We start from the raw sequence: 16,370 nt of genomic DNA, 5'->3' as shown, positions 1-16,370 counted from the left end.
ACGCATTCACACAATTTATTGAGCTTTTATTTCAGCAAGCAAATGTTCAATAAAAGATAAACGTCACATTGCTGGTTCAGTCAGTTCTTACCTCGCTTCCAAGAACATGACTTAGCCAGAATTTAAAAGCAATAAAACAAGGCAGGAATGCTTTAGGGCTGTTTTTAATACTGTGTAATTGTTTTAAAACCCCAAACTTGTTTATTTTTCAGTTTTTCTTTTTTTATTCCTTTTTTTAAATACCTTACTAGGACTAGAAATCTCTCCTCCAGACCTGGCTCTTTCTAGTTTCTTTTTTTACACATAGTTTTAGATGTTTTTGCGATGTTTTCTGCGTTTTAGTATTTTTCTCCGTTTATTTTTCCTCTTGGTGAAGTTTCAAGGTTTCACATCCCTATAAAACATAAATGTCGTGCATTAGCAGTTTTTAAGTAGCATGAGCAAAGTAAAAAACCATCAGATCCTTTGGCACTTGCATTCCTCTCAGAAAATTTAACACTTTTATGTTAAGGGTCACGTTAAAAGCTAACACTGTTAAAATAAAGTCCTAGCAATTTTCCAGAATGAGATGTTTCAACGTCAGCACACATTTTGGTGCCTGTGTGAATAAAGCATAAAAGCTGTAAAATTACCTGTATGTACATTTTTTCAATTTTAGGAAGGACTTATTTAAGTAGTCAGCTCTCACCCGTTAAAAAATATGAATTTGCTGTTAAGTCATTACTTAAAAACAACCCACTTAACAACTAAACATGAAAACACCAGAACCACGGTGTGTTTGCCTACATTCCCCACCATGTTTCACACATTCTCATGAAATATTAACATTAACGAAACTCGACCGGTTGGATTTGTGCAAGGGGCTACTGATAACAACAGAAACGCCTGTTACCTTGGCTTAAACGCTTGGCACACCAGCAGAGTTGGTAACGGTCTTCTGTGCGGCTTCTTTAGCCTGGTGAGCCTGAAGCACAGCCACTGCCTCATCAACCTGTTGGCACACGATCAACCACTTTTTTTATTTCCTTCAATTTATCTAAAATATTAGTGATGCGTTGATCCAATATTTCGTTCAAAATGGTATCGCCAGATACTCAGGGTTGCTATTGAAAATAAAGTGGTATCGAGTCATTCCTATAAACTTGCATGTTTTCAATCAAACAGCAAGTTGTACCTTGGAGCGCAAAGACTCCGGAGACTCCAACATGTGGAGAAGCTCAGAATTGTCTATTTCAAGAAGCATCCCGGTGATCTTGCCAGCCAGGCTGGGATGCATATTCTGGATAAGTGGAAAGAGGCGCTCACCTGGGAGAGGAAAACAACACTTTAACTTTTTTTACTGGGCAGGGACACAACTTCAACAGTATAGTACTCTTCTGAAAAGAACCCTCACCCAACATCTGCTTCTGCTCCTGTGGAGGAGCGGCAGCGAGCATGGAGGCGGTCAGTGGCTCCTGTCCTTGCACATGCACAGCAGGCTGAGATATAAAAACAAAAACACTTGATAAATCTTCCTACTGATTTGAAGATCTAAAGCCGTTTAAAGTCAAGTCAAGTCAAGTCAAGACTTACACAGATGCTCACCTGCTGCATAGTAACCTGAGACTGTGTGTTCATGTGCTGCTGAGGGTTGCGGACTGTGGGTGCGTATTTGTATTGAGGCACACCGCGCACGGGGGGCGCAGCTGAGGCAGCCGCTGCAGACGTGGGTCGTGGACCCATAGTCTGTGCAGCTATGTAAAAGAAGAGGACATTTCTTTTCATCAAACACTGTAATAATTCAACTTGCAAAGTGTTCTTTCTACAAAGATAAATAAGTAACTTAAATATAGAATTTTTTGTTAAAGGAGTCAAATTATTGTTTTGCATATACTGAACAAAATTAGCCTAACCATGTTTCTAACTAAGATTAATTTGTTGAAAGGACTTAGATTCTCAAGTTTTTGACCAAAATTCACCAGAAAGCTTGCCCAACTTACAAAACGTAAGAAAATATTCTGAACAAACAATATTGCAAGAGTTTGAAAGTTCCCAAGATGCATTGCAGCATGTTCAATTCTGTGTTTCTTGCTTGTTTGTCTTTTAAAGATTTGTGTTTTAGTTCTTGCTAGATTCATTTATGCTTAAATATCATAATTAGTGTAAATTAACTTTTGTGTTTAAGAGTTTTTTCAATGAAAGATGGTTTTCAATGGTTACCATGTTTGAGTTTTTTTTTGTTCAATGTTGAGGTGTAAGTGCATTACACAACAGACAAAAACGGTATCAATGCACTCAATACAAACTGTTACACAAGGTACTTGATCAAAGGTTTGACCTGTTTTAGGCAGAAAACATGTAAAATTATAGTAAAAGCCAAGAAATATATTTGGTTCTGTTGTTCATTAGGTAAACTTGAATATTTATGTTTTAACAGCTTGTTTTATAACAAAATATATGAGTTGTGTGGATTTCAGACCACATTTGTTGAGAAAAATCATAAATTTGCTTGTGATCTTTGGCCTTATTATTTTTTTGTTTTGGCAACTTTTTTTTTTTACAGTGAATGAACACAAGCGTGATGTCTAATAAAAAAATAAACAGAAGTCAAGGTGTAGGCTGAAGGGACTCACCAACGCGCTGAGTAGACATCATGCGGGGCACCTGGGAGGCAGGACGCATGGTACTGAAGGTCTGAGGTCTAGGGGCAGAGGGTCGCATAGTGCCCGGCATATTCTGGAAGTCTGGAAACGTTGAGGTCAACAGTATGAATTCACACTTGGTTTTGATTGATTACATTTACAAGCAGGGTAGAGATTTTCACATTGACTTACGCTGAGGACGAACACCCTGCGTGGCCCAGCGTGGGCTTGGTCTGAGCTGGGCAAGCTGGCTGGTAGGGTAATACGCAGCTCTGTTCTGGGCCTGTGAGGCAGGATCACAGTCAACTTAGCATACACAACCCGGATGTCACTTACTAACAGAGCCGGACAGTAACGGAGTACATTTACTCGAGTACAGTACTTAAGTACAATTTTGAGGGATCTGTACTTTACTTGAGTATAATTTTTGGGGAGTACTCATGACTTTACTCAAGTACATTTGAGAGGCAAATATTGTACTCTTTACTCCGCTACATTTCTATCCATAACCGTAAGTACACGTTACTTCTAAAAAGGAAAAAGAAAAATCTCGGAAACCACCAATTTGTTTTTTCCCTCTCAAACGTGATTGGATTGTGCAGGCGCCACTTATTGGGCGAGCCTATCAGCAACAATCACCCAGACCTCAGAGCTCTATCATTTGCTGTACACAGCTGTCAATCATCTCACGTCTGCATGACACGTCCTGTGTACACTTCCTCATTCAGGACATCCGCGATGAAGCTAAAGTAACATTTCTTCACCAAAACAAGAAGCTAATAAATGCACGATTGAAGAATATGTGTTTTGTGTGTTATTTTCATGCGATTTGGGGGTATTTTTATATGAATAAAGAATAAAGGTAAGGGAAGAGTAGCCAATAGCGTCATATAAAATGCTAAATATAACATGAAATGAACTTGAAAACATCGCGACCGGTCAGCTGATTTTCTTTAATCATTATTATTTTCACTTCTTTGCTCTATGCTGCGTGTATAACACGGTCAGGTTCAGAGGTGTGTCAGAACATTGCTATATCGCCTTTGCTGTTTTAGGTTTATTGATTTCAGGTGCGGCGTTTGTGTATGGCCCTAGCGTTCAGAAAACATTGTTGAAACAAAGTACGTGTGCATAATGAGACTCATTATAGATAATTAAACTACTTTACACTGATCTGTACATGTAGCATAGGCGTCGGAAGCATGTGTATTTGAGAATGTATAAACACCGTTAATTCACATAGCGTCATTGACGTATAGTCGGTAAGACCGAAGATATGTAGTTTTGACGTGACATCATCGTAATGTTGGTTCGAAGCTCTTTTAGCTAAACTCGTTTGTCTGCATTTTCCACATTTAAGATCATATACAGGCATTTATTTTCAATAAAACAAAGAAACTGTCTACAAAATGCCTAACAGTGGTTTTGGAATCAAGTGTGAGGTTAGGGGTAGTGGGGATGGTCTTTATTTTCCCAATTAGTTGGCATCCATTTAATAATTTTAATAAATCGAATAATTTACACTATTGTTATTGTATTTCATTCATAATGTACAACGCTATCTGTGAAAAATTAAAAAAATATATTGTACGGAAAGACTTTGTAGTGCAGTCGCAGTTTAGGCTATTATGTATTTTGCGATTTGCCACTAGCTATGCCAGGATTAGCTTAAAAATGAAAAGAATCAAGGCTTAACAACCCTGCGACAAGGTAAGACATGTTTTATATTTAATCTTGTTTGCTGAATCTGATCAATGGTTGGTTTATATTTTAGTCTCATAGTCGATTAACATAGTCGTTGGTGGTGGTTATGACAACATCTGGCTGTGGGTTATTTTTTACTACTTTAAGTTTTGTGGTTACATGTGGTATCATTTGGTTTCATTGTGGTTCGTTTTTGTATGGTCTGAGGAAATTTCGCCATACCCTGTTTTGATGAAACGCCACTACTGATTGATGAAAAACAGAGAAACTCACATGTACACACAATTGTTAGCTGAATTGTATTTTCTAATATTACTCATTAATGTAAGCAGAGTATTTGCTTTGATGTTCTTGAGTATGCGGTGTGTTGTTTAAAACTGTTCGGTTCAAATATGGGTGCAAAAAATCCATTAAAACTCTAGCAGAGGTGAAAAGAATAAAGCATGGTAAAAAGATTAAAATTACTTTATTTTACTTTAAATTCCTTTAACATTCTCCAAGGTATTAACATTAACATTTTTCATAACTCCATGTAGGACGTTTCTGTAAGCACTGTGGCAGTAGTAATGCAATATTTAGAAAATGTACTCTTGTACTCTTGATACTCAAGTACTTTTAAAAACATGTACTTCAGTACTTTTACTTAAGTACACATCTGACTGTAGTACTTTTACTTGTACTTGAGTAAAATTTAGCAAGGGGTATCTGTACTTTTACTCAAGTAATGAACCTGTGTACTCTGTCCGCCTCTGCTTACTAAACCTAAGACTGTTTTCAGCAAGTTTACCTGTGGAATAGCGGCCATGAAGTATCCCGATGGAGGTGCGGGCTGGTAGGGGTTGATTACAGGGTTTGGCACTGCTCGAACACTGGCCATCCTCTGCATGTACTGGTTGGTAAGATGGGCCTGTCGTTCCTCTTTACGTTGAGCCAAAGCCACATACAACGGCTTGGTGGCAACAATACGTCCGTTCATCTCAGTCACTGCTTTTGTGGCTTCCTCGGGTGAAGAGAAACAGACGAAGCCAAAGCCTTTACTGCGACCCCCATCCATCATGACCTTACACAGAAGAGAGGGAGAGAGGATGTCAACTTGTTATCTTAGTCAATGTGAAAATCAGTTTGCAGAAACAGTGACGGACGTCTTTCATCCTGAAACACTGAAAAATAGGCTTTTTGACCAACACGTGGAGGCTGAAGGTCATTATACTTTTCATCACCAAACCATTTGGGTGAATTATGGCCAGATTCTAAAAAGCTTTCAACCTACCCACAACAAAACCTGAAAGGTACCAATCTTTGGCTGTGTTTTGAAGCTTTGATTATGTAATAGTGGGATTATAACACCTAGTCCTTGAGTGTGTGTCCGAAGATGTCCTACCCAAACCATATCAGCGAGCTTCTGCTTCTCAGGGTGTTGTGATTGGCCGGTGCCCCTCTCAGGGCACGTGTGTTCATAAGATTTGGCTTTTATCAATAAACAGTAATGGCGTCAACTTCACTTCATCAGTTAAAAACATGCAGATTGATCAAGGTGTAACAGAGGTCTGCTAGTGCAAACGTAAATCTTTGTTAGAGATTGCAATTTATTTCCTACTATGGTGAGGGAAATAAGACCGGTTATATTAACACAATAACAGAACCCAAGTTGGATAATAAACAAGTAGATTGACCAGGAGACATTTGCAAGCAGGACTTCAAAGGACGTTTCATAGAAGTGTTCACGCACACACAGACAATATCAGTGTATTACGCAGAACAGCTTTCACAGCCGTTAAAGTCATGCAAGCTTTTATTTGATGTTGGTTATCTTAGAATGTGTTTAACGTTCTTATTCTTATCACCAGCTGTAGGACTGTTATGAAAGTGAAAGAAATAAAACGCGTAGCTCAGTCAAATGTTTACAATCTCTGATAACCAAAGACTACTGCAGTGGCTCTTCCTCTTCTCTAAGGAAGGCCTCGGCCCTTTTTTGGTGTATTCCTTTGGGCGGAGGTTATCCAAAAACTCGGAATACTGACTTCATGAACCGGGAAGTAAAGGGCTGTAGTCCGATTCCAGCCGTTCTCTGTAGTCCTTGAAAAGCGAGTTCTGTTAAAGACAATATCTCGCTTGGCATTGACCTTTGAGCTTTATCATTTTGCAGATATTATTTATGCTATAACAACAACATTACACAGTAACTACAGTTTGAAAATTGCCCTCACGAGAAATGGCACCTTTAAAATAAAGCCAAAACAGATACTAGATTTGCATATTGGATTATTAAATACCTTGGCACTAGTGATTGTACCGAAGGGAGAGAATTCTTTACGAAGACGCTCATCATCTATGCCATCATCCAGGTTCTTTACATAGAGATTGACACCCTGTAAATAGAGTAAATGGTTATAAATACAAAACGTGACCAAGGAATCTCCATTTAACTCAAAACACAAGAAACATTATCCATATACTGTGCATAGTATCATTTAGGAGTTTTAAAGGTAAAGTTCACTTTCAAAATGAATTCTGCCATTATTTACTGATCCTGTTATTTTACACCTGTGTGATTTTCTTTCTTCTACAAAACACAAAAGAAGATATTTTGATTGAAGTTGATAACCCCTTGGTCCCCATTGACTTACATTGGTTTTGTGTCAATACAGTAGCAATCAATGGGGACCAACGGGTTACCAAAATTTTTCAAAATATCTTCTTTTGGACAAATGGTTTTCTGTAACCAACCTTTGGTTTAGATAATGTTCTTCAGAAGAAAGACGGTTTTAAATGACAAGAGGATGTGTAAATAATGAAAACATTATAACACTACTCCTTTAATCGATTTTATAATAAGTTGTTTATGTAACAGAAACTCACACAGCCATCTAAATTACAGATCTTTTAGTTTGCATACACAAGACACATGACCTTTCAGAAATGCAAAAATCCCAAATAAATAGTTTTTTTACCAAACAATTGTTCATAGTTTCTTCTATCCCCAGTATCAACACTGGAAGAAATCGAAGAATTCCCCGCCACAGCCATTTTGGCCAGTGTGGTTCACAAGGCAAGCACTGAATTTGACTTGGCTGCAGAAGACAAGAGTGTAACCTCACCTGATAGCGAGTCATGCGGTCCTGCTTCATCTGTTCAAATTTGCGTTTGAGCTCAGTCTGGCGCTCTACCTTTTTCTGAGCGCGACCCACATATATGAGCTTCCCGTTCAGCTCTCTACCATTCATCTCATCCACAGCCTGTTGGAATGAAAGTGAGAAAAGACTAAGCTGACCATGAATAGTTGTTTTACACCTCTCTTCAAAACTCAAAAAAAATCACATTTGTAGATTGCCCGTATCGTTAGCTCATTTAAATATATGTTCAATGCTCTCTAATTTGTAAGTCACACATTTTTTGAAGTGTCTGCTAATGGATTAAAAGCAAACTCTCATAGAATGCAAAGGTAGACTAACCCTTTGGGCGTCTTCATGCCTCTCAAAACTCACAAAGCCAAAACCTCTAGATTTTCCGCTTTCATCTGTCATGACGCGGATACTCATAGCAATACCTTATACAATAGAATAAAATACAATAACATGTATAAACCTAAAGAATAATACAAATAGAGCTTAAATAAAGGTGCAGCAAAAACTTACCATATTTGCTGAAGATATCCTTGAGTTTATCATCATCCATATCTTCTCCAAAGTTTTTAATATACACATTGGTGAATTCTTTGGCTCTTGCGCCAAGCTCAGCCTCCCTCTCTTTGCGAGATTTGAAACGCCCTACAAACCTGATAGCAATGAATATAAAGAGGATTTAGTAGACGACAAAAGTCATAACTGAATAACGGTGCAGAGGTACAATAATACTCGATAATTAAATATCATGAATTGTCATGCACAAGTAAAAATTAGCTTTGACAACTACATCTCATAAGTCTAATGTCTCAAAACACTGTGTGGCCCAGTTCAAGCATGTTAGTTACCCACAACACCCCAAGTCGGTTAGCAATTGTGCTTCCACACATTTATAACAAAGCTAAAAATCACACTTACACTTTTCTGTCATTCAGCAACATGCCATTCATTTTCTCGATAGCCCTTTCGGCAGCCTCCTGTGTCTCAAAGTGCACAAAGCCATACCCCTTTGAGCCATTCTCATCACAAACAACCTTGAAAAAGGACATCAGGAGCAAAAGTATGATGTCATTCACACACTGACCAGTTCAAAAGCAGTCAAATCCCCCACCATGAGACCTGCCAACCTTGGATATTTATTATTAGACTACCACTAGTGCAACAGGACGGGCCACAGTTTCAGGGGGTGCATATATTTTCAAATTTTAAACAAGGTTATGATAAAACTATTAGCCTAGCTAACTCGTAAAAATGTCAAATATGGACAACAGGGCTATAGTCAAGTCCAAGACCAGTGTGGCGAGCAGGGCGGGACGAGAGCCACGAGGGAACGGCGCGAGGCCGGTGAGTTAAGTGATACCGAGCGTCAGCTGCACGTGCACCAGTCTCTCATCTCTCACGGAGGAGCTCCGGAAGCATAAGAGAGGAGCGACAACGGGGAAGGGTGAGAAAGGACCAGGCCTGGACTTTATGTATTGTGTTTGTTTTAAGTTTGTTTTATTGTTTGTTTTTGTTATATTAAAAGTTGTTTTACGTTCGCCCGTTCCCGCGTCCTTCCTTCCTTTCTTGACCTTTGTTACAACCAGGATTAGTCTAGACCGAGTCCAAAGAGGTTCGAGTCCAAGTCAAGACCGAGTCCAAATGAGACGGTCAAGACAGAGACAGAAAAAAGAATCCTCTTCAAGACCACATACTTTATTTGTAATGATCAAAAAGCAGATCAAATTAGGTCATTTTATTTACTTCAGGTGTAGCAATTTCACCAGTCACATAAAGCCGAAGTGCAACTTTAGACTCTCTGTCTTTCTGTTTATTGTAGTGTAACAATCCCATTCTGGGCTGCCAATGGAACATTTTCCCATTCTCAGTTTGTTGACTTAGTATTAAAGGGGTCATATGGCGCGAATACGTGTTTTTCTGTGTCTTTAGTGTGTTATAAGTTGCCCATGCATGTATAAGACACGTAAAATTGACAATATTAAAACTTATCAGTACAATTGCTTTGGAACCTGATGTTCCAAATATGGTAAGAGGCCTTACATTTTCGTCAAACGCTTGGAGTATTTGACCAATCACTACATACTGATTAACTGGCAACTCATTGCACACTTCACTTTTCAGAGCAATGAGCTTTGTAAAAAATCTGCGCGTTTCAGAGAGGCGGGGGCAATGAGGAGGTATAAACATGCACGGTATGTGGAAAATACAGTGTTTTTAAACCTTAAATCGTATATAAACATGTGTTTCATATGACCCCTTTAACTGCATTGAATCAATATCACTTTTGCAAATGCAATTAATGTTGAAACATTTTTCAACAAGCCATTAATATTGTGATCAGCATTTGCTTTAGTTTGGTTCTTGATTCTTGTGTTTTAACGCTTTGAACGGACTTCATTGTCTGTTATAACAATTTTATAAAATAAACTTGTTTAGGCAATGAAAATTAAGATCCAATGGGATCGGTGATAAAGATTATATTCTTTGGGCAGTTACCTAATAATTGCTCATGAGTGCATTGTGTTATTGATGTATGAGTATTGTGTGATACTATAGTGTGAAATTAAAGCAGTGGTATGGCTTCTTTGAATTGACAGAAAATTATACACAAAAAAACGTTAATTTATTGAATCAATCAGACATCAAGAATGAATTTATGAAACTCAACAATACTGAAAATCAACTAAAAGCTTCATGCTGCAAGGCATACTGTGTTACATCATAGTAAAAAACTCATTCATCACTCCCAGCATGCATTGCAGTTAATCTATTTATCTGAATTAGTTTGATGATGGTCACCATTGTTGAGATTTGTGTGATGAGTGTTGATTTCAGGAAAACATTCGGTTGAATTTGGCAAAGAATCTTAGCATCAAATCAGTCATCAACTTAATTTAGTATTATTAATCATCTTTTTTACACCTTGACACCCATCACAAAAAAGTAACCTACACCAAGAGGAAAGAGAATTAACTTAATGAAAGTCCTTGGAAGGAGAAAAAAAGTCTACAGACTCGGTCGATACCAACTAGAACATTTGAGTCCAATGTCAGAGTGCAGTTACCAATCAGTCTGAGTAAGTAAGAGACCACAGAAAAATGTTTCGAGTCCAGACTCAAGTACTACAGCACTGATAGACAATGAACAACCAAACAATGAAGACAACCAAACAGTCAGTATAAAGAAAAAATACACAAATTATGAGCAGTAGCACAAATAAATGTACTAAAACAAAATTTAATTAAAGGAGTAGTTCACTGCAAAATAAAAGTTTCCTGATAATTCATACAAGCTGTCATGCCCTCTCTTGTCTTGATTTGCTAGTCCATTGGCAGAATCATGACAGAGCCACGTACTTTGTGTGGAGAGAAACATATTATTGTCGATCAGGACATAATATACGTTCTCTCCGGTCTCGTCTTTGGCTCCGCCCCTCTCGTTCCTAGTCTAACTTTCCACCTGTGTTTCATTACCCACAACTGCCCATTGTTATCTCCTTTGTTATTCTTCCTATTTAATGCCCTCATGTCTATTGTCCTGTGCTTGTTCGTTGTGCAAACTACCTAGTCCGTTGTGCCATGTATCTTGCTGTTTCTTTGCCGTGCGTGCTTTAAACTTGCCTTGCGTACACTCACCGTGTCTGTTAAGACGTTGTGTCGTTGTCTATAATGGTGCTGTCTAGCGAACAATTAGTCATTTTCCCAAAAAATTAAAAAAGATGTATGCAAAGTATCTAATATAATGTTGTACGTGTGCTTAGCTTCTCAACTGATATAGAGACACAGCGGACTACTGTTACAAGGCTGCTAATATGTTCATTTTTACATAGTCAGAACACCTCCGACAGCTGGTGATACCCGAATTTAGTTTTCGTTAGTGCCGGACTTTGTGTTGCTGTTGACTTCCAGTCTCCTTATTGATTTGTCAATCCCATCATGCCTGCTTAATATTTGTGGACTAAACCCAGCACTATTAGTAGAACTCTCTCTTTTTTGCTGTTGCCTGATTTGAGTACTGCGTGTGGCATCACTATGTTTTTGCATAGTTTGAAGAAGTGGTTCACAAATTATTTCGTTGCAAGCCCCCCCGAATAGAGACTTACACTTCAACCAAAAACATATTTAATGTTATACAATGCCGGAACACTCATTATTTTGGTTGATGGTCCTTTTTTTATTTTTGATAGCAAATAAATAAAATCTGTGACAATTCTATATTTCATAAAATGCCACAAAATCAGTGGCCCCCCTGGATCCATCTTGGGGCCCCAGTTTGACAACCACTGGATTAGAGTGACAACTCTTTTAGGTCAAAATACGTATCCACAATGCAAAATGCTTTCAGGTTGGTAGGTCTGCACCATTAATAATAACATTCTAAACACAGCAAACCTTTAAAGACATCATTATTTTACCTTGCATGACAGGATGTTGCCGAATGCTGAGAAGGTGTCATAAAGGGCCTTATTATCGATGGACTTATCAAGGTTCTTGATAAAGATGTTGCCAACACCGCTCTTTCTCAGAGAGGGATCACGCTGGGACCACATAATGCGGACAGGTCGGCCCTTGATGACATCAAAGTTCATAGTGTCTAGAGCCCGTTCAGCTGTGAATTAAAGCAAGCAGTGGAAAAACAATCAATTAATTCAACCAAATCTCATTTTAATCGCCCTCAAACCATTTCAGATGTGTATGACTTCCTTTTTTTCCTGTCGAACACACACAAATAATTCAATATTAGAATGCCGCAATGTCACCAAAGACACGCTCTTAGTATATTGTAAGTCATAAACATCTGGAATGGCACAAGGGTAAATTATGAGAGAATCTGAGCCTCATGAATTTCTGACCTTTTGCTTTGCAACCATGATTTGAAAATGATAAGGAATACTACGTAGAATGTAAAAACGAGGATGAAGTCGAACATTACAATCCATATGTTCAAACATTCGGAGGTTAAATTTTAAGTACCTCGATGGGGCTGTGGTTCAGCAGTCAGCACTCCTGACACATATACATGAGTCGATAGCTCACAGGCTCCGAGTCTGAACCGGGTCGTGTCCCGGTTTTACAGCCTTGTCTCTTATGCTGCGTTCAGATTATGTCGCCAGTGAGCGTTCCCACTTGTGGTTGCCTGAGTGACTGAGTCACCAGCTCTCTATTGAAATGAATGGGATCATGTCGCTTGAAATGTGAATGAGGGGTTAAGCTGCATTCAGATTATAAGCGACTTTGTCGCTGCATGTGGCCAGGGGTGGCGGTTCAGGTATCTAGTGGTAAATTGCTAACAGCCAGGACCTGTCTCTCTTACATCTTTACGTCACTACAAGAGCTGGAGAAGGATGATGTCAGGCCCGGTTCCTGCCAGGTGCAGAAAGGTGGGCTAGCAGATATCCTGTGTGGGCTTAAACCCCAACCACACATACAGTATATAGCCGTAGAAAAAATGAAGAGACCATTTAAAAAGTATTTACATTTTTTCTGATAAGAATGTGTTTTGGTAAAATTATAATTTCTATGAACTTCTGACAACATTTCTCCCAAATTTCATATAAAAATGCTGTTTTTATTTACATTTATTTGCAGAAAATGAACTGGAGAAAACTGGTCAAAACAAGCATTTTAAGCATTAAAACTGAATCATTGCAAAAAACTAGTTTATATTAAGTTTTTAACAACACAAAATTAATGTTTGCACATGTAGGCCTATTAGAAATTAGCCTGATTTTAAAATGAGTTTATTATCATGCTCTCAGTCTTTCATATTGCTGTTGAATGTCACTCTTGAGGTTTGCTTCTGTTGGAATTCAACAAACACTACAATATGGCTGCATACATGCAGGATTTAAATGATTTATGATGCTATAAATATAAAAAAACAGCCATTAATTACGGAAGACTGCAAGTTTATAACAACAATCATTATTGTTGATTATTGCCTTTTATATAGTAATTGTGTTCATTTGATTTTATTTATGTTGTAAGCATTAATAAAGCAGTTATGCATGAATAAAGCCTAAAAACGGGCTAAGAACATCCCCCATCACTGAACGATCACTGACTTTTTTTTAATTTCGCAAAAAAACTCCCATTTTAATGAATGAATCTGATGACACTGCACAATGAACTTTACATCATATGTGCTGTTGTTTATGAGGTCCGTGAGCATGCAGCACGACTAAACTAAACTCTTTCCCACAGTATTTCGCTACCACCTGCACCAAGTTGGTGGCATTTGAGATGGAGGCAGATTTTTTTCTGAATCGGGAGCTTTCTGTCATTACTGACGGACAATAAGTTCAAATCTAGTCTATATATTGCAAGCAAATAATCGCTGTTTGTTAACAGCACAAAATAAGACCGCAAAACTGCCATTATAATAAATGAATCTGATTTTACAGAACAATACATTTTACATGCTGTTTATAAACTGAAAGGGAGCAGTGCGCCCAAAAACTATTTGCACAGTATTTTGCTTCCACCTGTAGCATGCCTCTCTGTTACAAACTAAAGCCACTCTGTGAGTGAAGAGTGACGTTGCTTTCAGCCAATAGAAAATAATGACATTTTTGGTGTTACTTTTTTATTCTCGTTGGGTGGGCAAAACAGACGTTTAGGTGGGCTCGGCCCACCCCTGCCCATGCCTAGGGCCGGCCCTGGATCACATCAGCTCTACCATCTTCCTACAGGCTGCCGCTTCCGAAAGTCGCTCTTCATTTGCATGAATTCTCAACTTTGTTGCTTCGCTGGACACGCCCCATCTAGTCGCCAAAGGTTGCGATTGCTCGTGTCGCCGGAAGTCTCCAGCTCTTCATTGAAATGAATTGGGATCATATCGCTTGTAATGTGAACGAGGGGTTAAGCTGCATTCAGATTATAAGCGACTTTGTCGCTGCATGTCGCCAGGGGTGGCGTTTCTTGTATCTAGTGGAAAATAGCCTAGAGCAAGGACCAGTCTCTCCTCCATCTTTACGTGACTACTACAAGAGCTGGAGAGGATCACACCAGCTCTACCATCTTCCTATTGGCTGTCGCTGATGAAAGTAGCTCTTCATTTGCACAAAGTTGAATATTTCTCAACTTTGTCTCGTCGCTAGACACACCCATCCGGTCGCCAACGATTGTGCCTGCTCGTGTCGCCGGAAGTCGCCAGCTCTCCATGGAAAAGAATGGAATCATGTCACTTGTCATGTACTGTGAACGAAGGGTTAAACTCCACTATCCTGTGTGTGTGATTACCCCCCTCCCACCCAAACAACATTATAACTCAATGGGTACATAACAACATTAAGTACGTTAGCAACGCGAATGTCTTGGGCTCCCAGAGAAGGTATAGATGAAATAAAGTCGCTTGGCAAGATGCATCTGTCAAATGCATGAGCGCAAATGCAGCGTAAGCGTGTACCGTTATGTCTGACTCTGACCTGAACAAGTTTCACGTGACTATTCTCATCAGTCAAGACAACGTCAGACCAAATGGAAATGTTCTGCTACACCTAAACATATTTCCGAAAGAACAAAGAGCCATTATTACAGTAATCGATGTTAATCCTCCTGACAGCCCCCGATGTGTTGTGTCGTTGACATATTTCCCCCACACTCTAAGCTCCACCCTCGCACTACATACAGCACACATACGAGTCACTTCTGTCATGCAAAACTAAGCAACCGGAGCACACACTTGTATATAAATAATCTTAATAATATATTTCAATATCAAATATTTCAACGTGTTCAAGGCATAAGACGTGAACTACTTTATGCAGCGCTGCGCATGTCGTCGACGTTTGACATCAAAGTACCGCGAGAGCGGTTCGTAAGTTCAGCTGATGATCGCTCTCTCGCAGTATTTTGATGTCATAAACATCTGTCTGCGAAGCACCGCATGAAGTCGAACACTTTATTTACACCAGACTCACCGTCTGCCGGTTGCTGGAAATTGACATAGGCGTAACCGAGCGATCTGCGGGTGATCATGTCCCTGCACACACGAATGGAGAGGATGGCACCGGCCGGACTGAACTTCTCGTACAGCATGGCTTCGGTCACGTCCTGATGCAGATCCCCCACGTACAGTGATGCCATGGGGTAACTGGGAGCACTGGGGTTCATTTTGTTTTCGATGTCAATTGTACAGACTCGGAGGACGTGACTTGTTTCGGTGCACTAGCTCGTGAGCTCGACTAACGTTACGTCAACGCAATATTAGCTGTCAGGCTAATTTCAGTAAGCCAATGTTCCGAATTGAAAAAGAGTCTAAAAGAACATGTCAAACATTTTTTTCAAAGCGTTTAAAACGACTAATATTGAGGGTAAGAATAATAAAACCGCGAGAAATTCCGGAACCGACGAATATGGCAAACCGCTTGGCCTTCAGATGCTCACTGACGTCCTTTAAAACTCTCGTTATTTCTTCGCGGCGCTGTTTTGGGCCTCCTTCTCCTGCTTCACCGAATCTTACTTGTAGAAAGAAAAATATAATTTTTTGGAGTTTTTAAAAGTTTTATTGTTTTTTTTATATTTTTTATTTTTTATATAATGTGTGCCGAGGCGAGCTCCGGAGCACACACGCACTCGCACAGCACTAACAGCCGGGGGTTTCGGGAGAGAAGGGGCGGGGAGAGCTGTCACATATATACTTGCTATTACGTCATCTTGTCACGCACGCACATGGCATTGTGCACGCGCACAGGATTCTAAACGGGTTGAAAGACGATTGGATGAGAAGGTCAGCGCACGCAGCAGCGTCCAATCAGCTTGATCGTAGGGGTGGGCAGAGGGAGGCTTCGTGAAATGAAACGTATCGTGTCGAGGCTTCGAAACATTCCGACACCCGTTTCCGCGGTGACACCTTGTGGTGATTTGCGCGTGTTGCTCTAAAACACTTAAATTAACAACGATGTAGAGAACCGCTGACGCAT

General features: G+C 39.4%; 1 protein-coding gene across 1 annotated transcript; it reads right to left on the bottom strand.

Annotated features, from left to right (window-relative positions):
* Positions 1 to 16,057, bottom strand: pabpc1b (poly A binding protein, cytoplasmic 1 b). The gene is made up of 15 exons (XM_079484944.1): positions 15,369 to 16,057; positions 11,862 to 12,055; positions 8,366 to 8,481; positions 7,961 to 8,100; positions 7,778 to 7,872; positions 7,424 to 7,561; positions 6,599 to 6,694; positions 5,113 to 5,385; positions 2,814 to 2,904; positions 2,613 to 2,723; positions 1,585 to 1,733; positions 1,394 to 1,478; positions 1,175 to 1,305; positions 893 to 991; positions 1 to 394 (listed from the first exon to the last, which is right to left on the bottom strand). The coding sequence occupies exons 1-14, from the start codon at positions 15,559 to 15,561 to the stop codon at positions 899 to 901; spliced, it is 1,905 nt and encodes a 634-aa protein (XP_079341070.1). The 5' UTR covers positions 15,562 to 16,057; the 3' UTR covers positions 1 to 394; positions 893 to 898.
* Positions 16,058 to 16,370: the final 313 nt, after the last annotated feature.

The sequence above is a fragment of the Barbatula barbatula genome (assembly GCF_947034865.1).
Source record: "Barbatula barbatula genome assembly, chromosome: 21".
NCBI classification, from domain to species: domain Eukaryota; kingdom Metazoa; phylum Chordata; class Actinopteri; order Cypriniformes; family Nemacheilidae; genus Barbatula; species Barbatula barbatula.
Note: the sequence above shows the minus strand (reverse complement) of the source record. Positions and strands in the feature narration are given on the sequence as shown.